The sequence below is a fragment of the Micromys minutus genome (assembly GCF_963924665.1).
Source record: "Micromys minutus genome assembly, chromosome: 4".
Taxonomy (NCBI): domain Eukaryota; kingdom Metazoa; phylum Chordata; class Mammalia; order Rodentia; family Muridae; genus Micromys; species Micromys minutus.
This window is the reverse complement of record NC_137973.1, coordinates 65,164,990-65,190,487: the sequence shown is the minus strand read 5'-3', so window position 1 is coordinate 65,190,487 and position 25,498 is coordinate 65,164,990. Positions and strand designations below refer to the sequence as shown.

The window sequence follows — 25,498 nt, the reverse complement described above, 5'->3', positions numbered from 1 at the left end:
GAGCTAGTCTCACCCTCTATGCTAATCTGGCTACCTCCCAGCCCCATCCCATGATACTTGCATGTTATTACTGACCTGGCTCTTTGGACCCCCTTTTCATGACTTCAATTCCTTCATCCTCCCAACACGTCTGCTCTTCACTCCTCCCTCTCACCAGTGGAAGTCCCGCCCTCTTCTCTCTTCTGCCCAGCCATTGGATGGTCAGTATTTATTGACAAGGCAGAGGATAAATGGTAAGAACTGTTTACACAAACCTGAGACAGGAAGTTCTTGGGGTAAACATTACAATGCTGTGTCTAGATTAAAACAAGATGTGAGGACCGAGAAACCACCATTTGAATAACACAAGGGTAAACCTTACACAGTGTGCAAAAACATACCTACACACAACCCATTGCTCTCAGCGCATTAGCCTCCTCTCCCAGTTATGTCAGGTCACAGAATCTCTTGTTTGCTTTTAAGGTAGGATTAAAAACAAGGCCGGGGATATTTTTAGAATTACTTATGTCACCAAACCTGAGTCCCCAAGTCCTTAGGAAGTGAAGCTGGGTTTGTTGTAACAAAGTTATTCACCCACCATTTAGGAACACCTTGTTCCCTGAGTGACGTTGAGTAGTCTTGGAATGCAAATTCCAAGCACAAAGTAGTTGTTGAAGAATCTTGACCTTTTCAAACAGGTAGTTTTGAGTGTGTGTAGTATTCAATGTTCAGTTTAAAAAAAATGCCTTTACTCTTTCCTTTCTTTCCAAGATTAGAACTGTATCTTTGAAGTAATACCATTAAAAGCCACTAATTTCCCAAGCTTCTTCCTACAGGGAATTCCGGCAGCTCTTAACCTTTGCAGACTCCAAGTTTTAGTACTTCTCAGCCTGGTGAAAGGGAAATACCATAGACTCTGGCTCATTATCAGCCAAGCCTGCCTCACACCCACCACAGGGACAGAAGCTCTGCTCACAGCAGGTGAGCTTTCTCCCCAGATGCCCTCCATGAGAGTAGCCTGCCCTCCATTTCTCCTGGTGCCCTCTATCTGGCAGACTCTTGCTCTGCACAGTTCAAGTCAAGCCAGCTGCTTTGAGGTGATCCTTGATGTCGAATGATCACTCCACGGTGAATTGAGACACAGAGATAGGACCTTCCCTGCAGTGGGAAGGGGAAGGAGAGCAGAGTCTGTTGACCCACCCTTTCTTACCGGCTTCTCTACAACAGAGGCGGCTTTGCCTTTTCTTCATTCAAAACTTACTGCAAGTTTATAAATTCACAAGAATACTGAAATGGATGCAAAAACTGTAAGATGCTTAACAGAACTATGTCATGCTTGGATGGGGGACACACACATTTTCTCTGTGTCACTCCAATTTTAGTGTGTGTGCCACTGAACAGAGTGTGTCTTTTTCTTCTGCTTGTATGTAGCCTTTTTCCCCCCAACTTTTTAAAAAGAATCTTAATTTATTTAGAAGGGATAATGTATTCACTTCCTGAGGTAACCATTCCTCAGAGACATGAGTGTAATCAGGTGGCCCTATGTAACTTTCAGAGATATTTTTCATATTCTGGGTAACTTTTCTGTCTAACACCTACCTGCTTTGTACAAATACAGCCTAGTAGACAAACTGCCCTATGCATTTTTTAAATAATTTATTTTCAATTTAATGGATATTCTCTGTGTTTACATTTGAAATGTTATACCCCGATCCCCTCACTCCTCCCCCTTAACTTGCTCCCATGAAAGTGTTCTCTTTCCCAATTACCCTCTCCACTTGGCTGCTTGATGATGCTGTTCTTCCCATGAGGTTGCAAACCCTTCAGTTCCTTCAGTCCTTTTTCTAGCTTTTTCATTGGGGTCCCCGTGTTCAGTCTGATGGTTGGCTGAAAGTATCCTCATCTGTATCTATATGACTCTGGCAGAGCCTCTGAGGAGACATCCATCCATATCTGGTACCTGCCAGTAAACACTTCTTGGGTTTGGTGGCTACATATGGGGTGGTTCTCCAGGTGAGGCAGTCTGTAGATCTTTTCTTTAATATCTGCTTCTCTATTTGACCTTGTAGTTCCTCCTGTGAGTGTTTTGTTTTCTCGTCTAAGAAGGACGAAGGCATTCGCACTCTAGTCTTCCTTCTTTTTGAGCTTCATAAGTTCTGTGGATGATTTCTTGGGTATTCCGAGCTTTTTGGGCTAGTATCTGCTTATAAGTGAGTACATACCATGAGTGCTCTTTTGTGACTGGGTTACATCACTCAGGATGATAGCTTCAAGTTCCATCCATTTGCCTAGGAATTTCATGAACTCGTTTTTAATAGCTGAGTAGTACTCCATTGTGTATATGTGCCACAATTTCTGTATTCATTGCTCTGTTGAATGACATCTGGGTTCTTTCTTGCTTCTGGCTATTATAAATAAAGCTGCTATGAACATTGTTGAGCATGTGTCCTTGTTACATGTTAGAGCTCCTTTTGGGTGTATGCCTAGGAGTGGTATAGCTGGGTCCTCAGGTAGTACTATGTCCAGTTTTCCAGACTTATTTCTAGAGTGGCTGTACCAGTTTACAACCCCACCAACACTGGAGGAGTGTTCCTCTTTCTCCACATCCTCCAGCATCTGCTGTCACCTGAGTTTTTGATCTTATCCATTGACTGGTGTGAGGTGGAATCTCAGGGTTTTTTTGATTTGCATTTCCCTGATGACTAGAGATGTTGAGCATTTCTTTAGGTGCTTTTCAGCCATTCAATATTCCTCAGCTGAGAATTTTTGTTTTCCTCTGTACCCCAGTTTTAATAGGATTATTTGATTCTCTAGATTCTAACTTCTTGAGTTCTTTGTATATATATTGGATACTAGCGTTCTGCCAGATGTTGGATTGGTAAAGATCTTTTCCCAAACTGTTGGTTGCCGGTTTGTCCTTTTGACAGTGTCCTTGGACTTACAGAAGCTTTGCAGTTTCATGATGTACCACTGGTTGATTCTTGATCTTAGAGCATAAGCCACTGGTGTTCTGTTCAGGAAAATTTCCCCTGTGCCTATGTGTACTAAGCTCTTCCCCACTTTCTCTTCTATTAGTTTCCGTGTACCTGGTTTTATGTGGAGGTCTTTGATCCACTTGGACTTTAGCTTTGCACAAGGAGATAAGAAAGGATCGATTTGCATTCTTCTGCATTCTGAGTGCCAGTTGAATTAACACCATTTGTTGAAGAGGCTGTCCTTTTTCCATTGAATGTTTTTAGTTTCACTGTCAAAGATCAAGTGACCATAGGCATGTGGGTTTATTTCTGAGCCTATGCCTTCTTTGAAGAATGTCTTAGACATTTTCTTATCATCTGTAGAAGAATATTTTATTCCATTGTGTGGCTATCCTGTAATTAATTAAGCAGTCCTCTGCTGCTAGATCTGTGTGCTGCTTCTAAAATAACCTTGATCATAATGCTGAAAAATGCTGACTTGCCGTCTCCTAATATGTAGGTAAGTTTCTGTGTATGTTTGAACGACATATGTATTCTTAGTTTTGGTCAGTTGGAGAGTGGTTTCTCAGTTGGCTTCATGCTGGATCCAGAGACTGACCTGTTGCCTGATCTTAGGATGTTTTCTTCTCTACTTTCTTCCAAGGAATCCTGGCATTACTCCCATCCTAGTTTAATCCAAGTTTAATCCTAGTTTAATGCTTTTCCTTAGACAGTGACCTTTGACCGTTGACCGCAGAATGGACTGAAATGTGTCCATTTGCCAAAATTGCCAAAATCTCCTCCAGCCATTATTTTGTCTAGTTTTATGAACATAGAGTCTTTATCTGTAAGAAAGATTCACATGCTCTTTCGAGAACTGCTCCTATTATCTTTCAACTTCAGCCATAACTCAGTATTCCCGTGGTGAGTGCTGTGTTACTGGATCCATATGTGTTAGGGAGGCTTAGAACCCGAGAGTCGGATGCTGTCTGGGGACACATTGTGACAAAAAGACTGAAAGCACTGATCAAAATGCTTCTAAACTGGGGATGTGGCTTTATATTTTCTATTGCCTATTCTAGTTGTTTACAGAATGCATCTTTTGTTTAAAAAATAAACAAGCTAAGAAATAGATATTTAAGTAAAAAGTTGAGAAGGAGGCACGGAGGCCAGAGGGAGGGAGGGAGAGCTGGAGCTGCAGTGACGGTACGTATTTCTTACCTTTATGTTTTCTTGACACTTAGTTCTAGTCCCTGGAAGACAATCATTGTTTTCTATGAACCTCTGCAGAAATTTTTAGATAGTTTTAAGATTTTCACTTTTTGCATAGCAGTAAAATAAATGTAAAACTCGTCTGTCCCTTTACAAAAGTGTTTAAGGACCAGTCCTTACCGGGTCTTGTTAACCTGGCTCCGTCTCTTAAATGGCTTCATAGTTTGCTATCATACAGATGTGCAATGATAATCTTCTGCTTCTATGCACGAAGTTAGTTTTCAGTATTGTGTTTTTACAAGATATACTACAATGACTATCTGTCCTCACCGCTGTCCTATATAACTAAATATGGGAAAATTCTAGTGGTATCCTGTCTCTACATTAAGAGAGCCTTAATTTTACTCTGTACTTTCTTTATAAAAATATAACTAAAAAGAGAATAAGTCACAGCTGATTTTATGAGGAGATTTTTTTTTTCCTACTCAGTCACTTTCTACTTTTGGTTTTTTTCACGATGCCTTGAAACAAAAGTGGATTGACCTTTCTGTTCCAGTTTCTATGTCCACTCTTGTTTGGAAAATGATGCTTTTCAAATCCCTTTCAACCTTTTTTAAGAGTAAGAAATGTTTAAGTAAAAAGTGGGAGACAGAAAGCAGGAGGAGAGCATTGTGGGTAAGTATAGGGAGGGGAACTCTGGGCTCCACTACAGATTCTGGAAAGAAATGAGTGGGAAATTCTTAACATTAATTCATACTCACTAGATATCAGCATATAAATTCATCACCAGCTCACTGTGGTTTGGAATAAAGAGACAAATACAGATATTACATCCAGACACCATTTACCTGCCTTATTCCACCACATGGTTAATGAGCAGTGAAGCCAGCAACAGTGCCCTCACAGGGGACAAGACCGGAAGCAGAGTGTGAGGAATGTATTGAACCTAAACTAAAGTCTTCACCGTTCACTGTAGCGTGAGGAAAGGCTGCTCCACATGGACTCCTTACCAAGCTCCTTTGACAATGGGACCCAAAATCCTGGTGCACACACACCCTATAAAAATTTCTCTTTCTTCCCCCTCCTCCATGTCTCCTTCCTTTACTCTTTCTGATGCTCTGAAACCAAACCAGCATCATAAAAGTACAAATAGTAACAAAAAGATAGTGTGTGTTCTGAGAGGGCACTAATCCAGGAAGACCCCATCTCTGTAGGGAAGGCAGAGGTTCCTGGTCCCCAGACATAAAGCTGTAATCTGAGCTGCGTGCATTCTCACCTTGAACAGCCCTGGAGAACTGAGGTGTTAGCATTAGCCAAGACAGTTTAGATAGAGGAGAAACAAACAAACAAACAAACAAACAAACAAACAAAAACCAGTCAAGTTGGTCTAAAGTAGTTGTTAGTCCTTCCCTAGGAACATGTCAGGACAAGAGACAAAGTAATTGTATTTACGGAAAAAGAATATGTTATTAACATTTGGTTAAGTGATACCAATTTGATTAAGTAATACCTAATATAATTTCTACTTTAATGTACTATAACATTGTTTTGGTTTTTTTATTCTCTTACTTATTAATATGTAATTAAAGAGAAAATTATGCTCATAATAAAGTTCCTATTAAAGCCAGCATAGAGGACTATATTACAGCCCAAATGAGTTATTATGGTGGGTAGTAAATACAGGCATCTTCTGTTCATTCATTCAATATCTTTTTATAAGGAATTTGAGTTTTAGTTTATTCTGATAAAAATTTTAAAGCAATATAATTCTGGTGGAGGAAGGTAGACACAAATACCAAAATTATTTTTACCTTTAGAGTATGGTAGCTGCTTCTGAAGAACAAATAGCCTCACTAACCAATGGAGCTTTTTATACCAAAGTCAGGGTAGGTGCCAAACTTCGGGAAATGACGATTTGTGACTAAGGATTTGATATAGATGATTTTTGTCAGTAAAACTTAAAGCCAAATAATTTGGTCAATATCTCTTTACTCATTCTGTGGGGTCATGGCATAAATTCTCTAGAACTTTGTCCAGTTTCTCTGGCTGTTTCCCTGATAAACCACAATGAGATATCAGATCCTGTGGCATGTCAGAGTTGCCTTCCATAGTAGATGTTATTCATGGACTCTGAAACATTAGGAGCTATTCCATTATGGTAAAGAAGAAAAAATACTCAGCAATCCTTAGATTGATATATACTTTGTGAAGTCAGTTTTATTCTTCCTAGTCGTGGGGGTGCACATCATTGATCCCAGTAATCAAGAGGCTGGTATCCATGTAGGCCAGAAGAGGCCATCAGACCCCCTGGAACTGGAGTAGCAGAAGGTTGTGAGCTGTTGTGTAGGTGATGGAAATCAAATCTGAGTCCTCTGGAAGAGGAGCTAATGCTTTTAATTATTGAACCATCTTTCCAACCTCAGTTTTTAATTTTTATAAGTATGTATGGGGGGGGGGTGGAGAGAGGCAGGGGGTATTTATGTTTTCTACATTTTATGGTATTTTGAGAGGTTTATTTTTCAAATTGGAATGAAATTCATCAATGAATTAAATTACTTACCTTTTTTTAGTATCTATCTAAATATGGCTAGGTATTAAAACTATGATATGCTGTTTTATTATTTTTTTTTGTATTTAAAATTGGGTTTTATAACAGTTTTTTTTTAGGAAAGAAAAGTTTAAAATTACAAAGAAATAATGTATACAGTTGCTAAGTGCTCTGTTCTTTGAGCTAATGAATTCTTTATCTTTAACGGTCATGGAGAAGCAGCATCCTGAGAGCTGGGCTCTTGCGTTCGTAAATGCCTGTGTTCTGCTGTCTGTCATTCTGCATGCTCGTGTGTAACTGTGCCAAGTCCACTAATTGACTGTGAAGAGATTTCCCCAGATTAATGCCAAGTCTTTGACAATGAGAACTGTACAGTTTAAGGGAGGGACATGGAGAGGTTTTGAGAGTCTGTAGCCTTTGTGGCTAGTGGTTAGGATTTGACAGGTAGCTCAAGGCCGGCACGACATGTCTTCCTTTCTTTTTCATGCCTGTCCCTCGCAGTTGTCACTGTGAGGAACTGGGCCCTGGCTGGTTGGGCCACATATTTGAGGTTCCTCAGTCTACCTCATGTGGTGAATGTGCCCGCCACCCCAATGTAGAGTACTTAATTGTTTATTTCCAAAGGTTTTAAGCAGCGTAACAGTTGGGCAGCCCACAATTCATTACAGTAAATTAAGTTGCTAACAAGCAGATATGCACGGTTCCTACCTTCAGGTTTTGTGCCCTATCCCTTGACTGGCTTCTTCTCCTACCTCCCTTCTTTCTGTCCTTACTGCTCCCACTGTGATCCTTCTATTTCACCCCCTTCCCCTCAGTACTGCTATCAAAAGTGCACACCACCATGCCTGGCTCAGAGATTGTTTCCCATTGCTGGAGATCAAGCCAGGGCACACACACATGCTAGGTACACACTTAACCACTGAAGCACATCTCCCCTTCATCTTTAACGTTGTCTGAGCCTTTGGAAAATTCACAAAGCTGTTCTCAGCAGACAAGAACAGCTAATCACTTAATAGTTTATTTAGTGTGTAACTGTTTCATGAACCTACCCACGTGCTTATTAATTTTAAGGGCATGTAGCAAAGTGTGAATTATCAGAAGTCTCAGATGAACGGAGGTTTGTGGGCAATGTTGAATCCATTTAACACCCATGGCCATTTTACAGTAGCTGTGGGGGGAGCAGTTATCAGGACAGGTTTTCCTGTGCTACAATGTGCTCCAAATGAACTCCATTCGAGGGCTTATCACACAACACTCACACTACACTAAAGACACCGAGCACAGGCAGGGAATGTATTTTTGACAACTTTTCAAACCTCGTGCTGTATGTTGCCTATGAAAATGTCCTTGACTATCAGGAGAGATTAGACCACAGAAACTTTCTGCAAGCCATCTATCCCATATTTAACATTTCTTTAACTTAAAAAGAAGTTTTGTATGTTTCTTAAAATGTGAATTTTAGAATGTGGGACATTGACTGAGATTTAAGCTAGAAGCCTTAAGAGGTCTGCATACTGGTGCCAATCAATTTACCAAATCAGGTACTTCTAGGTTACCTCATGTTAATTAAGAAAAATGTGACCCAACCTTGAGCTATTATAAGGAAATAGACTATACAGAGATGTTGGGCTGTTTGGTACTGACACATTTAGCTTATAAATAATGATGTTTTCTATCCTCTAATGACTTTTTTCTTTTGTTTAAAACAATTTGAAATATTTTTGCAGATAAATTATTCAAAGTTGGTTATGGAATGCATTAAAAAATAGTATTTTCTTACATTTTCTTTCTCATGCATAATCATGGCCACAAACCCAACTTTTAAATATGCCATTCAGAATGTTCTTTATACTTTGATTTATCTTCAGTATTTCTTTAGATAATATTCAATACATTTCATTATTCTATTTAAACAAATAGGTCTCTGTCAACATATGGTGAGTTTAAAATGAAAGGCAATAAAAGCAAAATGCAAGTTATAAACATAACCAACATTAAAAAAAAAAAAAAAAAAACAACATAGCAAAGCAGGGCTTGCAGGTAGATTGGTCAATAAGCCTAAGCAGAAGAACCAGAGCTTGAATCCTCTGCACCCATTAAAACAAGAAGCCATGCTTGATGGTGCGTTTCTGTAACTCCAGCATTAGGACACAGAAACGGGCAGATTCCAGGAGGGAGATGCTGGCTGGCCAGCCTCGCCTGAACAAAAGGACCAGCTTCCGTTCAGTAAGAGACTCTCTCAAGGCAGTAAGGCAAAGAGCAATAGAGGAAGACACCCAGTGTCCTCTTCCGGCCTCTGCATGTACTGGCACACACATCCCCATACTCATGCGTACAACACACATGCATGTGTGCATGCATGCACAGAGATCACATATAAGCAAAACAAAAATCCAGCAAACAAATGTAATATTTGCCTTTAATGATACTTTGCAATCATTCTGGATGGATGATTAAATTATTGCTTTGATTGAGTCAAATATGTCCTGCAAATTTTTCTTCCATTACCCCACAAAAAGACTCCCTTAAATTAGACAAATACACAAGTGATCATATGTTAAAGTGGGTGTTTTATGTTTTGAAGAGGGAAGGTACTCCTCCAAAAAGAGATGGAATAAAACCGTCTCTTCTCTCACCCCAGGGCTCTAGGCCGGTCACGCACTGACCGTTGTTTGCAGTGTTTTAGATTTCTCCCGTTAATTTTCATTGAACTGGATATTTATGCATCTCCAAGGGAAATGGCTGAGGTTTTACAGTTAGTTCTTGTTGCTATTGACAACGAAAGCAGCCATGCAAGAAGACAGTGTTGCAAAAGGGGAAGAAGAGAAACTTTAATGTGTTTTCCCCAAAGCTGGAGAGAAAAGGAGCATGCAGTAAATGAGAAAAGGTAAGTGACATATGAGCTACCAGCCTGGGTACTGATTGGTCATTTTTTTTTCAGTTGCTTTGTCCAAAATTGATGTAAATAAAAGGGAGCCCACTCTAGAAACCCACAATCAGTGTTTTAAAAATGAAGCATTGAAAGATACAGTGTTGTAAAAGCTCTAAAATAGTTCATTAGAATTTGGAATGTAGGTGGCTGTCATTGTTGCTCATTATACTGGTTGCTGGCCCTGGGGACCTGACTTCGATCCTTGAGACCCACAGGACTGACGGAGAGAGCCAACTCCAACAAGTTAACTTCTAATCTCCATGTATACACTGTGGTACACCTGCACATGCCCCTCCTCCAATACACACATTTAAAAAAATGTTTAAAAAATGTTTTAAGAAGAACTTAGACTATAGAAGAATAGTGTAGCTTCAATTATTGCTTAATATTTTTGTTACAAAATGTTTTGTAATAACAAAATGATGACTAAAATATTACTATTTTAAACATGTCCTAGATTTTTTTTTTGTTGTTTCAGAAAAGCACTGAAAGTTGAATGTGTGTAAGTCTCCCGGAATGTAACAAGTTGGTCAGACCTGAGCCCCGCCTCCTTACAGAGAAAAGATCTGGAATTTCTTTTTTTGGCCATTTGTTTTGCAGCTTTCTACGTCTTAAGGCAGAGACTAGCAAGGATAAGGTGCCAGCTCAAAGGTTAGAGGAACATATTTCTTGACATAATTTTGGCTAATATATGTCTTGAAGGCCATAACATCTAAATGATACTTTATAAAGTTACAAGGAAGGCTTAACATTACTTGGTTTGAGTTCTTACTTGGGGGAAACTCTAATCCACAGTGAAGTAGGGTGTTCTAATTTGTTTTTTGTTTCCCCTCTTTGTTATGCTAAGCTAACTTTAACTGAGTTGTTAGATTAAACTTTCCCTTTAATTTTTTTTCTCCCTCTTGTTTTACAAATCTAATAAACTGACCGCCACCCTAACCTAAAAGATAGTTTAAACTTTTAATAATTAAAGAAGCACATATGTATGTATATTTATAATGTATATGTATGTATACAAAGTCTACCAAGTGAAATTACTAACACCAGCCCTTCACTAACCTGTGGGAATTATATTTCATGTTTATTAATTCTCCGTGGAACAATTCAGGTAAGAAATATTTTTCCTGTATCAAACAACAAGCTGTATGTGGACTGTACCTTCATCCTGATGCTTCGGTGCAAAAGTGTTTCTTGGTTAATGTGCACTGAGTAGGGTTACTTAGCACGACCTTCACAACTTCAGAAAACAGTTTGGGTAAGGTAATACCAAAGTACAACGTGCTGGGAGGTCTAAGGAGGAAACACAGCATGGGTGCTGAAGGAGGTGTTCCACGTCCCTGAAGACAGTTTAAAGGTAGGATTTCAACGGAAACAGTTGCTGAAAAAGTTAGTAGTTCTTTTGTGGGGGCAGATTTCTGACCATAAATAGACAGCTGGCTACAAAACAAATTTTCTTTTCTTTTCTCCTTCTCCCCCTCCCTCCCCTCTCCCTCTCCCCACCTCCCTCCCTCCCCCTTCCCTCTCAGGTAGTCAGGTGTCTGTATGTACCCATACCCTGTCAGCTCTAAACAAACTCTATATAGTCCAGGCTGACGTCAAATTCTGACTCTTCCACCCCCCACATCCAAGGACTGGGATTACAGGTGTGGACTTCTGGATCCATCATTCGAGAACAATTTCATTTTTAAATTCTTTAAGTAAGACGTAATTACATTATTCTCTCCTTCCTTTAACCTCTCTCACCCCCCTATATTGATGAATTCTTAAGAATTCTTAATTATTGTTACATATGTGTATGTAAGTAACTTTAAATGCAACCTTCTTGGTCCATTTAGTGTTGCTTGTATGTGCATGGTTTTAAGGCTGACCACTTGATACTGGATAGCCAATTAGAGGGCTCCTCCCTGGGTCTCCCCCCACCCCGTAGTCAATGTCTGAAGCTTTTGATCTAGGAGTGGTGCCTGTGATATTTCCCCCATCCTCCATTCACACTGACACGTCAACTAATGTTTAAACAGTTCTTGATGAATGTGTTCGTCCAAACAAAGATCACAAACAGAGCTCTGAGCTGTGTTTCCCTGCATTGTAGGGCGAAGACCGTGGCACATTTAAATTGCCTTTCATTTTCCATGGCTGTCTTTTGTAAGAGTTCACAGGAAGCAGGGCATTTTTCTAGTTGTTCCTTGCTAGAATAAAGCACTTTGCTGGAGGGCTGTCTTCGGTTGGTACCACTTCTTTTCCCTGTTGTGAATCTTGTCTTTGCATGAAAACCAGTGCAACAGTTTTGGGTAGCTCACAGTGCTTGTACTTAAAGTAAGTAGAAGGCAGTAGAGTTGCCCTCTGGAACCTTAGCATTTACAGTTACCATGATTTACTAGGAGCTAAAGTCAGGAGGCAGGGGTGCACAGAGATGAAGAGTATGGACTGTCGCTCTTAAGGAACTCAGACATATAAGACTTTGGTCTTTACTCCATTTATAATTCTAAAGTAGGAAAAGGTTAGGGATGAAGTGTTGAGGGCGGGCAGACAGGATGGCTCCATGGCACATGCCAACTGGCAGGTGACCTGAGTTCAACTCCCAGAAGCTTTGTAAAGGTAGACAGGAAAGGATTGACTGTGCATGCACCCTGTGGCATTCATGCCCTCACATGTGTGGCTCTCCTCCCTTAGTACCAATAAATGACAATTTAAGAAGAGTTGAGGAAGTTCAGGGGAAGAGTCTATTCCTTCTGACTAGGAGCAATGAACAGTCCTTAGGCTCCACGGTGCTTGGTCAGATCATCTGTTCAGTACACAGAGAATTACACGCTTGAACTTGAGCTCGGCCTCAGTGGTTAAGGCAGCACTGGATGAGAGATGTAGTGTGGTGTAGATGGTGTTTGACACTGTGAGTGTGCCTCTCGGTGGACAGCACCGTAAACGAGGCGTGTTGTGGACAAGACAAGTGAAAGGCATTCTTGGAAAACAATAAACTGCACAAAGGTCTCGGAAGCCAACCCAGTTCAGCAGTGGAAGGATTCTGCTAAGAGGAGCAAGTGGGAATGTCTCAGGAGCCTTTGATGTCATACTAAGCAGATTAGCCTTGACCGCAGGGTAATACAGGACCACGGTAAAGACTTTAATCAAGGAAATTTCGACTACTTTAGGCCATCTGAGCTGGTGCTGATGAGCCAAACCTAAGCTAAAGGTGAATTTCTTTCTGGTCAGGATGTTTTAGCCTGTTTTTGAAATTGTCAGTATTTCACAGGAAATGTGAATTTCATGGACGCTGTTGAAAATCAGTAACTTGGCATTGCTTCAGGGAACCCATGGGCTGGAGTGGGTTAAGCAGCAGCCTGGGTGAAGGGAACATGTGCTCCGTTTTACCCAGGCTCACTTCCTTCGGGGCGAATGCCTGGCATTTGAGGTTTGGGGCTGATTTTGGAACTTCCTCTCTGGCAGTTTAAGGACTAACTATTTGAGGTTCAGAACTGGAACTGTTACAGAGCGAGGTTGTAAGTAGTGGGGGAAATAGAAAGGATAGTAAGGTATTGAAAAATCCTGGAACAGAATGGGTGGGGACTCAGGGAAGGCCGTGGTGGGTGGGGTTTCCTGAGGATCTGAGTACAACTTCATTTTAGCAAAAGGCAGATAAGACTCCTACCTCACTGGAATTTTAAGTAAGTATTAAATGAGAAGATATTTACAGAGCACTCAGCTCAGGGAATGATGCATACTCATTCCAAACAAGCGGCTGCTGTGGAAGACGGTCAGGAAGAATGAATCAAGAATGAACCAAGGACTCAAAAGTCTCCCGTGTGTTCTTTGGTGAACTAGAGGACACGGGAGAAGGTGCAGATGTTGACATCAGTTTGGGATGTGTTCAATGTGGAACACTTGTGAAACTTTGAAATGGAAACATTTGAGGTATTCCAGAGTCTGGCGGGCACAGGGTGATTCTGGGTTTCCCACCACTGACTACTTAAATCTTCCTTTGTGACCTTGGACCTTTCCAGCCAACCTGTTAATTGTCACAAATACCTAACAGAGGGTCATCTTGAAGTAGAAAAATGTGCCGTAGGCAAAATCATATCATATTTGCTGAAGTGTTTCCTCAAAGCTTTTGTTTGGTTGGTGTGAAAGTGCCGTCCAGTTCACCCTTGGCCCACCTTAGGATGGAAGCAATGATTCAGCATCTCTTTATACCAAGGGCGGAAAAAAGTCATTCTCTATAAGCAGATTCTCTTTCCTCTGGTTGGCCTTTTCTATTTCATGACACTAGTATTTCTAATTATAGACGAATGTTTGGAGGAAAGCGAGTGGTTGCTGGGAAGGACCGGCGGGGTTGATTTCAGGATTTGTATGCCTTCTTGACTCAGTCAAACCTCAGCTCACACCCCACTTTCTTTTGCATGCTGTCCTTACTGTCTTGGCTGACCTCTCTTCCTTCTCTACGCTCTCACTACATTTGCATGGAGCCTGGGTCATGCACCCTCTGCTATTCTGGTGGTGTGTGGACCAGCATTAGTTCTTCTGCTGGAGTGTTTGCTCCTGGAGGTGAGCCAGTGTTTTAGACACCATCCACCCAGGCCAGCAGCTTCTGCAGCATGACGTCCAGTCAGCTTGATAAGCTTTTAAATGTGAAGGGATAGGAATTTCTATATTATAGGAATCAAAATTATGAAGAAGCCAGGTCTCGTAGCACACACAACTGATCTCAGCACTTGGGAGGCAGAGGCGGGGGGTCTATGTGTTGAGTTCTGGGCCAGGCAGAGTCTTGTAGAGAACCTGACAACAAAAATATGAAGGAAATATAATTTTAATGAGCAGATTTTTAGGAAAGACAATTAAATATGAAGATGAACAACTTTACTCAGCCTCTCTTGTAACTCTTAAGGTTAAAAAAAAAGAACTTAGTTTACATGTTTTCACTCTACTGAGCATACATTGTCTGTCTGTCTGTCTCTGTTGCACTGCCCCTTTAGGTGCAGAGCCTCTGCTGCTTCCTGTGCCTTCCTGACCACTCTTACGATGCTCACTCTGAGTCCCCTTCCCTGATAAATCCCTACTAGTACTTTCAGGTTCAGTGCACAATCCTGGAGGCAGTTCTTTCTGTCTTCCATGCAGAGAAATCCTGCTGTGTTCTTTCAGCACCTTGTACACCAGTCTTGGCTGTCTTCTTCAAAGGAACTTTTGTATATTTAAAGAACTCAAGGTCTAGGAGCTAGACTTGTGAAACCCTTAAAATATTCTGTGGAATATGTATATGTAAATGTATGCATTTGTGATTTATACCAGATAAACACAGAGGCTTAGAAAATGCCCCGAAGATGGCTGTTCTTAGTACCAGAGGCTAAAGCAAATCTTGGAGATAGCGAAGATAAAGTTGGGTCTTGAAGCCTGTCTAGATAAGAGTCTTGCAGACGAGGGGAGTGGCATTCCACGTGACTGCACAGAGCCTTTAGAGTGTTGCTTCCTGGGAGCCGTGGCACATGAAGCTCATGGTTGGGGAAGAATTCAGACAAACGATATGGCTTGAATGCTATCCCAAGTGCTCAGCCAAGGATAGTTAGGACAGCCAAATGAAGGGAGTTAATGAGTGAATATAGGGAGAACATCCCAAAATCAGAGTCTAAGCAGGGTTTCTAATGGTGGCTTAGGCCTGGATTGATGTCCATGTACTAGAGGGAAAAGGACCATTGTGCCCTTTTATTTAACTAACTTTGTACTAATGGACGTTTAGGGTATCAAGATTTGCCTAAGGGTTTTTGTAGTCAGTCAAGTTGGGAACAACTAATAATTTTCTTTAAAAAGAAGTCCAATCAGTCAAAATTATAAATATTTCACATCATATTAGTGTAGGCACAGTCCTAATACTGATTTAATTAACAATAAATGTGTAGCTTGATTCACACGTTAGTGAACCTTTTGAACACAGGGATTTTGTTACCAAAGGAAAAAATAGCTACATTAAGGTTTTTTCTGTCCTTTGTGAACACGGCTCAGTGAGCTTGGTGTCCCCTTGGAGAGGATCAAATCTTCCACTAAAATAGATATAGTGAATTTAAGCTAATTGGAATACTGTAATGTGTTTTATTATTTCCCGATGAATTGTTGCATTGTGCTAGCTGATGTCTTGTAAAGATCTTCTTTGAATCAGGCAGCCCTGCTTTCTACATCAGTTGGTCTCGTTCCTAAACCCTCATCACCAATCACTGCCCCTCCTGGGTCATTTGTTCTCTTGACGTCTGTGCTTGCTCCCATCTCTCCTTACTGGACTCACCTGCCCCAGGAGCAGGGGTTAGTCTCATCCATCCTTTGTCGGAGAGAGGGCGTCTCCTCTTTGCCAGCCTACGAATGCTGTTTTAATGAAAACTCACGTTGAGATGGTAGTCGCTCTGTGTGGTTTACCCTAGAGTTCCTTCCAGTTCTCTCAGTAAACCTGGGGTCTGAGTCCTGGGAGCTTTCTAGGAAATAAAATGAGAAATGGTGCTGCAGTGACTTTTTAGCTTCTCATCTGTCTTTGAGAGAAGGTAGCTGAGTGATCTTTAAAGTTCATTTATTTCCCCAGCTGTCTTATTCTAACATCTGCACTCAACACTTATGGAAAAACACACAGGAAAGCAAGCAACAACTGTCAAAGAACGTCAGTCTAGGTATCCTTGTTCTCTCTGTCTCTCTGTCTGTCTGTCTGTCTATGTCTATGTCTATGTTTCTGTCTCTGTCTCTGTCTCTGTCTCTGTCTCTCTCTCTCTCTCTCTCTCTCTCTCTCTCTCTCTCTGTGTGTGTGTGTGTGTGTGTGTGTGTGTGTGTTTGAACCCAAGAAAGTTTCAATTGAAAAGAAGGGAGAAAGATGCCAGTAGATATCCATGAACTCCATCTGTAATTACTGACGTTTCATCCGAGTTCTTATTAATAACATTTTATATGAATGGGTAGATGATCCCCAGTGGTGTCAGAAGAGCCTGCACATTCTGGCAGCATGTAGATTCTCTTTTGACGTGTTCTCAATGGTACTAATGATGTCACGCATTTCCGGTTCTATCATGTGCCTTACACATTACCTGGCATCGCCTACAGGGAGGCAGCAAGACTCTTCTGTCTTCAGGATCTCTTCAAACCCTTCAGTTATTACGCATCAGCATCATTACTCTTCTCGGTATTTCTGCCGTCCCAGATCTAGCCAGGGAAACTCACCAAGACAACTTGTTTTGCATAGACCTCCAACCTTCTGAAATTGTCCTTCTGCTTTCTGCCTCTGAAAAATGCTGCAGCTTTTCTTCAGGGGCCATGGGCTCCCTCTTGGAAGATAGAGAAACCCTGCTACAGAGAGCCACTTAACAAGGAAACAACTACCTGCTTTTCCAGATGAATATGTTCTTAAAGTCTGGTTTGGCTTTACCCTAAATTCCACTCTGTCTCGGTGAACACAGGAGCAAAGTCTCAAGTAAACTGAAAACATGACACCAGTACCTAGAGGAAGATAATTTTTTTAATGCCTTAAAAAATATTTATTTACGTATGTGAGTACACTGTCGCCGTTCAGACACACCAGAAGAGGGCATCAGATCTCATTATAGATGGTTGTGAGCCACCATGTGGTTGCTGGGATTTTTGAACTCAGGCCCATGGAAGAGCAGTCAGTGCTACTAACCACTGAGCCATCTCTCCAGCCTGAGGAAGATTTTTGAAGTGCAAAGGCAGAGTACTGAATTATGATAAACAAAAGCTGAATGGAGATGCACACGTGGCCACTTTCATTCCTCTGGGCTTCTCCAGAAATAAATAAAGGCATTAGTGAAGGATGAGAGGAATACTGCAGAAATTCCTCTGAATTGGATGTTCTCAGAGACACAAAATGAAGTAAGTTCTTGCCAGACAATTCTTGGAAGGCATTGTTATTTATTTAACGTTGTTTTCTAAGTGGGTATCAATTTATCGATTCTAGCCTTTTTGACTATAGCTGATTATTAGTTACAATTTTAATTATGGTAATGCCAATTTTTGCAAAAAGCTAAAAAAATGTAGCAATACCTTAGATGTAGCAATACCTCATTAAAGCTTCAGAGAATACAATGAGCAATAGAATAAAGAAATTGTTGTATTTTAAAATACTCTAGCAGGTTCCCTTAGAATCTTTGGAAATGATAGACTGTTTCTTCAGGGCACTTACCCTTAGAAATTCACTAAGTACCATTATGCGTTTGAACACTATTCCCAACTCTCAGTCCTTTCTGTCTAGCACTTTATCATAACCTCTCTCTCCTGTTTCCAAATGACCTCACACGCTGGCCCTTCTCTTCTTTCTAATTCACCAGAAGAGTAGATTGATCATTGGCCTGAACCAAGACATTTTTACTGAAATTCATCAACTCACTTAGCCTGAGCCGAGTCAGCGATCATGGCCATGTCTTTCTGGCCTTATATGGGAATTACAAGGAGAAATTCAGCCACCTGAGATGGTTTTTAATTTAGTGTCCAAGAGGACATTTACTAGATGGTTTTTTAGATATGGGTCAAGGGTACTTGACACTGTTTTTAATTGCAGCAGGAATTTAATGTTTGAATAAACAATACTGTTAATATGTTTGGGGCACACTGAGAGTTGTTCTCCTCTGGAGGTCTTGCCTGGTGGGTTTTGCTCTGCATGGGAGGGCTCAGGGCCCTTGCCGGCAGATCTTTATCAACTGTGCCTTCATTCCTCCTAGGTTCTATTAATAAGCAGTGAGGGACTTCACATAGCCTTCAGTAATGTTTTCTCTTCCAAGGTCAACTGTGCTTTGCAGATGAGATTCTCTTCATATTTGCATCTCTGCCCCGCCCCCAAATCTACCGAAATCCAGTCCATAGAGTGTCTGGGAATTATGGGAGCTCTCTAACAGTCAGCTTTTCGGCTGTTCTTTCTTCTCTGCTCTTGAGTGCCTTTTGTCAACATGTTCCTAAGGAAAATGACCTGGAGGAGAAGGCGTGACACCAAGTCACAACAGACGGTACTCAAGGATACTAGAAAACCCTAGTCAAGGATAGGACATGGATTGCCTTTGTCCTCGTCACTTTCCTAAACATCTGTCCTCTTAGCACCTCAACTTGTCCTTATTAATCCAGACATTGACTCTTGATGGCCAGCGTAGTTCACATGGTCATGAAACATTATACAATTAATACGTAAGAATAATTGTCTCCCAGCTTTGCATAGATAGATCACTTCTTTTGTCAGAACAAGAACGCACAGTTGAGCTTTCAGAATCCTGGCCAGAACCATCAGGATGACTCTGAGCACAATTTCAGAATACACTCACAGGTGAGAAGCACGGACTCGGAGTATAGAAGAACTGTGTTTGCTTTGAATGTGGAGACTTGCTTTTCTTTCTAGTCAAAACAATGACTTAGCAGTTACTCAATGACCCCAGAGATGTGACAGGAATATGGGGGCATGTTTTGAGCATGATGTACCTCTATGTACTGATCCTGAAGGGATAAAAATCAATCAGTGATCCTTATGAGACCTTTATTTGCTGAGCTGAAACCATATGAATATGGTGGGTATAGTATCCCATTGAATGTGGTCAGTCTCTCTTGTTCCTGATTCACAGAGATCAGAGAACCCAGGTAGGCCTCTCTGATTACCTGTAGTTTATTTCTTCCGCGTTCCATGCATTATCTTCTATTGATTATCTTCCTGTTTGGAAGATTACTACAAGATGAAAACAGACCATCTACCCTTTCTCTGCTTTTGTCAGGCGGATGCCTCAAGTCACTGAGAAGTATAGTTTAAGCCACATTTCAATGGAATTTGTTATGACTAGGCAGGCCAGTTTACACAAAGATGGGGAACCAATTTTGTATAGTTTTTTAAATGGGCATGCACTTTCTGGAGCTCTTTGCATACTTGCATGAATATGTGGCATTGCTGATATTAAAAACAGGGTGTGTTATATTTCCATACTAGAGGTTACTAATAGGACTTCCAACTGTGTATCCAAAAAGGCAGAACAAAATACCCTTGTCTGTCTTGATAAGAACAGGTTGTTAAGTGCACGTTAGAGAGCCCAGTGTATTCCAGAGTCAGGAGTTGTGTTTGGCTGGGCGGGACAATTGAAGAAGGAATGGGGCTAATGTCGTGAATACTTCTCTATCTTTCTTTTTTCTCAAGGCCACTGGTCAGAAGAGAGCCATAGCTCTCCATTCCCAGCAGGAACATAGACAGACAGACAAACTCTCCTAAGTAGCATCCTAATGGCTCCACTCGGTGACTTCTGTTTATATATAAATTAGGCAGACTTGAGTTCTTTGGTTACTCCTATCTGCCAAGGAGAACAGAAAATGTAATTTTCCATTGTAAACTTACCCTCCACTATGAAATAAAAACCAAAGACATTCTGTAGAAAGGCAAAAAGAACATGGAAAGGCGGGGATCCAAAGCATCCTGCTGGCCTGCTGTGATCTACCCGGGCTTGTTTTCATCTCATTTAAGCACTTTGGGGGATAGCCTACAAAGACATGGCCCACCAGGTGAGGATCCCCTCACTGCTGTCCCCTCTTCCACCTGTTCACACTGGGAAGTCCTTGCCTCTAGTCGCTACTGAACTGTCCCCTGGACATTTGCTTTCTTTGGCCATAGTTCAGACTGAAGGCTCTGTGATTGCAGTAGTCCACACACTTTGAAATTCTCTAATCCTGGCCTCTGGCATGGCCTAAACAAAATTAGTCACTCCCCTATCTATCCGTATGTGTGTATCAAGTTTAATAAATGTTTGATGCTTACTTGCCAACTTCTATTCCAGACCTAAAACCAAGATCAGCGTGCGGGGGGGGGGGGTCTTTTATGAAAAGTTTTGTAAGTAACTGATTGTGTCAGCTCCGTGTGTACTCTACCACGTTTAATCGCTGCTGGTGATCTGCAACTGCTGGTAACTTTAGGTAGAAATGAAATCAGCAGTTTTCTTTAAAATGCTGAATCCCCAAATGTAGCAGAACCATTAACAGCCCTGACCTCTTAGAATGTGTACATTTGATGCTTCTAAGATTAGGGCATCCTGCTGAGAGCCAATAAAAAAGGAGAGAGGACAAAAAAAAAAAAAAACCTTTGTGAGTAAAAGGCACCCCAAACCATAAATGGATAACCATCAGCTTTTCAGAGGTCAAAGGCAATACAACCTGGAGACCTCACGTCTGTACCATTAAGTGGCCTTCAAGTAAACACGTGCTTAGGGGTATTTTTAAAAGCTATTTTCACACCCCAGCTAGCCTAGGGAGTCATTACTTTGACTCATACATAACAAAAAGTAATATAAAATGTTACTTTTTAAGAAAGATAGAATGTTCTGGGTGCCTCAAAAGACTTAATTATTTAGTTTACATTCATATATGAAAAGGTTATAATCAATGGAATAGCAGTCTTCTTAAAAAACTTCCACAGGTATGCGTGCGCATGCGCCATAGTACCTGTGGAAGTCAGAGGATTAATTGTGGAAGTTGGGAGTTGGTGTTCTCTTCTACAGTGTAGGTCCTTAAGATCACACTCAGGTCATCAGATTTGATGGCAGGCACCCTTACCTGCTGATGCATCTTAACAGTCCTGGAATATTTTCTTTCTAAAATGAATTTTTTCAAACTTGCATTTATTGAACATGAGGCCTAGATATTACAGGGAACTGTGTCTGGAGAACTTCCTTTAAAAATCTTCACTTAGTATAAACTGTTTACTATTCACTGGAAGTAACACTAGAAAAGCTTTCTGGAAAGTTCATTGGCTTCTCAGAGAAACGAACACAGGTCTTTCCCCATTGGAATGTATGCATGTCTGTGTCTGAAGTGTGAGTTTAAGAAACCTCCACATTCTTTTCTCTTCATCCTGCCTGCCCATCCTCTTCTGTGGGCTTTGAAGCCACAGTAGGGATTGTAGTCAGCAGGCTTACTTGTCACAATAAATACAGTGAGAGGGACAGAGCAGTCCCTACTGTGGAGTACCAGGGAGAGCTGAGTAAGGGCATGTGGTGTAGGGGCAGATGCAGGAGTGTCAAGGAATGTTTGAGACTCGTCTGAGGAAACCGAAAGTGCACCCAGAAAGGAGCACAGCAAAGGCCTGAAAGAAGGACCAGGTGCCCAAGGCTTCAGAAGGCAGAGGCATGATTGATGGCGGTGCCCCCAGCTCAAGGCCAACCCGCTTTGCTCTTGCTGCTTAACCTAAGTTCATCTCTTCCTGTCCCAAGCACAGGTCCTGGTTGCCTAGGTCCAGCCTGAACTTGAACTTCTCAGACTTGATTGCTCCATTTACCTCTGAATGCTTCACTACACTGGTGTCCTTACAGCTTTAATATTTAATTACTACAGTAAGTCTCCTGATCCTGAGAGTCTCACAAGAACTTCCAATTTCCTGCAAAGTCCTCAGTCTGATAGTTTAGGAACACCATCATCTCATTCCAGGCACAATCAGTTGCTTCTTCTTCTTCTGGGAGCAGTTACCCATCTTGTTAGCTAGTCAGACCTACTCAGACCTCTCGACTGATCTCTCACCTTTGGTTGACCTTCGCTGTGTATTTTTCCTCTCTGTGGGTGATCTTCCGTCTTCATTGTTCCCAGGCTTCACGATCTAGCTCACTTGTTTTTGTGAGACTTTTGTCCAAGCGCATGTGAGGTGTTCCCTTTACACATTGGGTATTTGCTAACTATTATGTTCATGAACTGAGAACATTTCATGAGGCAGGAGTGGTGGCTCAGTGTTTTAAGAGTGTGAATTGCTCTTGCAGAGGACCCAAATTTGGTTCACAACGCCCACGTTAGGTGGCTCACAACAGCTTGTAACTCCAGCTCTAAGGGATCTGAAGTTCTCTTCTGGATTCTTCAGACCCAATATTCACATGTACATGAGTACACACACTCATGCACAAACACACACACACACACACACACACACACACACACCACACACATACACACTTTAAATCTAAAAAGGAACATGGAATGGTTTTGTTTTTAAATAGATTGTCAGCTTCTTGAAGTCAGAAATCATACTGTAATTTTCATATGGTAGTATCTACAGTATAATAACATCATGAGCCTATTGGGTTTACTAGAGCAGTCTTTCCCATCCTTGGCTCCATGGCATTCTGGAGTCATTTAAGTAACTTATTTTTGGGTGCGATATCTGAACATTGTAGGATGTTGTCTGTGCCCTATCTGCCAGCAAACTCCAAAAATGTCTTTAGACATTGTCAGATGCCCCCAGTTTGCAAAGGATCTCCATGAAATACCACTGATACAAGACAAACAGTAAACTTCTGGGCTGGGAGAAGACTTGCATTCTTGAGAAGTGAATGTGGTTGTCAGAGAAGAAAAAGGTTAACCTGGGAACTTTCAATTTTGCTGAGATACAGGAAGGCATTATAAATTGAAAAAAAGAAAGTTGCAATGCGTGCCAGGGTTAAGAAAGATGGAGATGAGGAGAGAATCAGTGAGTAGAAGTGATGAAGAACTTCCTTTTTGTTTCATTTTTTATCACTTTATTCTTGGGCTATGATTGCTTATAAAATAATGCATTGTTATTTAATAAGAAGTTTATGTCTTTTTGGTTTTTGACCATATGTTGGTCAAACCAAGGGTCTCCCACATTAAGAAAGTGCTTTTCTACCAAGTCACATTCTAGAAAACCCTATTGATTTCATAGAAACCCAGAAAGTGCAGACTAAATGTTTTGTTGACATGTACTTGAGAGAGTTTTGGAATTGTGTGTGAACATTTTTGTAAAGGTATGTGTTGCCTTTCTTGATTAATACATCCATTGTAGTGTAGGCAGCAGAAAGTAACAGTGGTTTCATGACTTTTGCTACTTTACTGTAAGTTGTTAATTTTGTATCCTCACACTGGTCTGTGACCTGAGTGTTTTATGGGGGCTGTGCTGCTGATCCGGGATTGACACGCACTGTCCTCTTTCCTCAGCTGTGTGCCAACCACAGTGCAAACACGGAGAGTGCGTCGGGCCAAACAAGTGCAAATGTCACCCTGGATTTGCCGGGAAAACCTGCAACCAAGGTAGGCGAACCGTGTGGGAGCTCTGGCACCTCTCTGTCTGACATATAACGAGTTCCAAGTCCCCACTCCCAGCCATTTTCATAGCTGTTTCTCCCAGCTAGGAAAGAGTTAAAAATAGTATCTTAGGCAAATATATTTATTTCCCCAAAGGATGTTCACTTACTTGTATTCCTGGATACTCATTAAAATTTGTGTGTGTGAAGAAACCAATGGTGATAACTGTGGTTTACTTCCTATATTTTGGGGCCATGAAGGATCAGCAAATAAGTTCTTCCTGGGCAAGCCTGGTGACGAGTTTGAGCCTTAGAACCCACGAAAAGGCAGCAGGAGAGAGCTAAATTTACAGAGTTATCCCTTGGCATTTATGTGGGTTCTAAGGCCATGGCACAAGCACTTTCACCACCTCATACACATGCACACAAATAAAACATAAAAATACATACATACATATATACATACATACATACATACATACATACATACATACATACATATGATTTTTAAAGTCTTACATTCTAGAATCTCTTCTTTCTCCACTGATGAGTTTGTAAACCTTTTAGGGAGAGGAATTCCATTTGTCATACTTAATTATATAGATAATAATAAAACTGATCACATTTTTCACTCGAAGAGACCTAAGGTCAGCGACATTAGGTGTCTCGCTGGAGCGAACAGAATTAGTTGAGAAAAGCTGTGTTGGTTCTGAGCTATGACTTACACAGTCTGCGTTCATTTTGTTGTGCTAGCTTTCAGTGAAATGTTACAACTGTAAACTTGATTACTTCACTCTTCCTCCACAGCCTTCCACACGAGGCTCCTCTTCTTAATGAACTGTCCCTGCAAATTTCAACTGATAGAGTTAAAAAGCTGAAAAGAAAGAAACGTTAATGGTAACTTTCATGCTTTACTTGCAAACACACACACACACACACACACAAATAAGCTTATGTTCTTAAAATGTGTGATTTTGGCATCCCTGCAAAACCAGCAGTCAGGGTGCATTCCCGACAGGCACCGTTCATTCTTAGGCAGCAAGGACCTTTGCAGCCTCTTTGATTTCTGGGTTCCTAAGGACTGTTAGCGTGGGACTCATATTTGCTAAGGCATATCACCTACTCATTAACTGAATGGCAGGTTCAGTTGTCTCTTAAGAGTCAGAGGAAGGTAAGAGACTTTTTAGGATCACATCTCATGCAGTCTGAGTCCATAGAAAGCCGGTTGGTTACAAGCTGGAAGGAATGACCTGGAGAAGTGTGAGCTCAGCCTGGAGTCCTATAAACTGCACTAGAGCAGATTGTGCAGACTCGCCATGCAATAAATTAACTGCTTTTATCTAGGCCTACGCATTTTCATAAAGTAGAAAGCATGCCTCAGAGATACAGGGAGTCAACAGACTTTTCTTTTGCTCAAGAAAAGAAGTGTCAGTAAGCAGCAAGTTGGAAATAATCTCACATAGCTGGAAATTAGCAAACGATTAGTTAAGCCTTGGGGTAAGGTAGTCTCACTACAAGTCACATCTGCTTCAGAAGCAGCCTAGGAAACCTGATTGGTTGAATAAAGCTCTTGAATGAGTAACAGACACTAGTACTTGAAAGATACCTGGGCATGACCAGAACGGAAGGGTAAGCTATGCTTTCAACTGGCTGGATTTAACAGTCTACATACCCAGGCTGATCTGGGGATGACCTGGGGGTATTTGCTCTTCCCTGTGGTCATTTTCTGGACTTGGTGCTCTAAGATCAAATATGAACTCAGGGTTTTGAAATCATTAACATACTCTATAAGACACATGCTGACTTTTACAGTGGATGGAATTCAAACTCAAATTCTGACAAGATTATATTTAATCATTTGCTTTCCCGT

At 41.1% G+C, this 25,498-nt stretch overlaps 1 protein-coding gene across 5 annotated transcripts in view; it reads left to right on the top strand.

Annotated features, from left to right (window-relative positions):
* Positions 1-25,498, top strand: part of NPNT (nephronectin) — a 65,249-nt gene that overhangs the window by 7,516 nt on the left and 32,235 nt on the right. For 3 of the 5 annotated variants that reach the window (XM_080915494.1, XM_080915495.1, XM_080915493.1), the window contains exon 3: positions 23,543-23,635. In XM_080915494.1, the coding sequence (XP_080771620.1) occupies positions 23,543-23,635 (93 nt within the window). Of the gene's footprint in view, positions 1-10,225; positions 10,277-23,542; positions 23,636-25,498 lie in introns of those variants that run through there. The other 2 variants (XM_080915492.1, XM_080915496.1) reach the window with 2 other exon arrangements.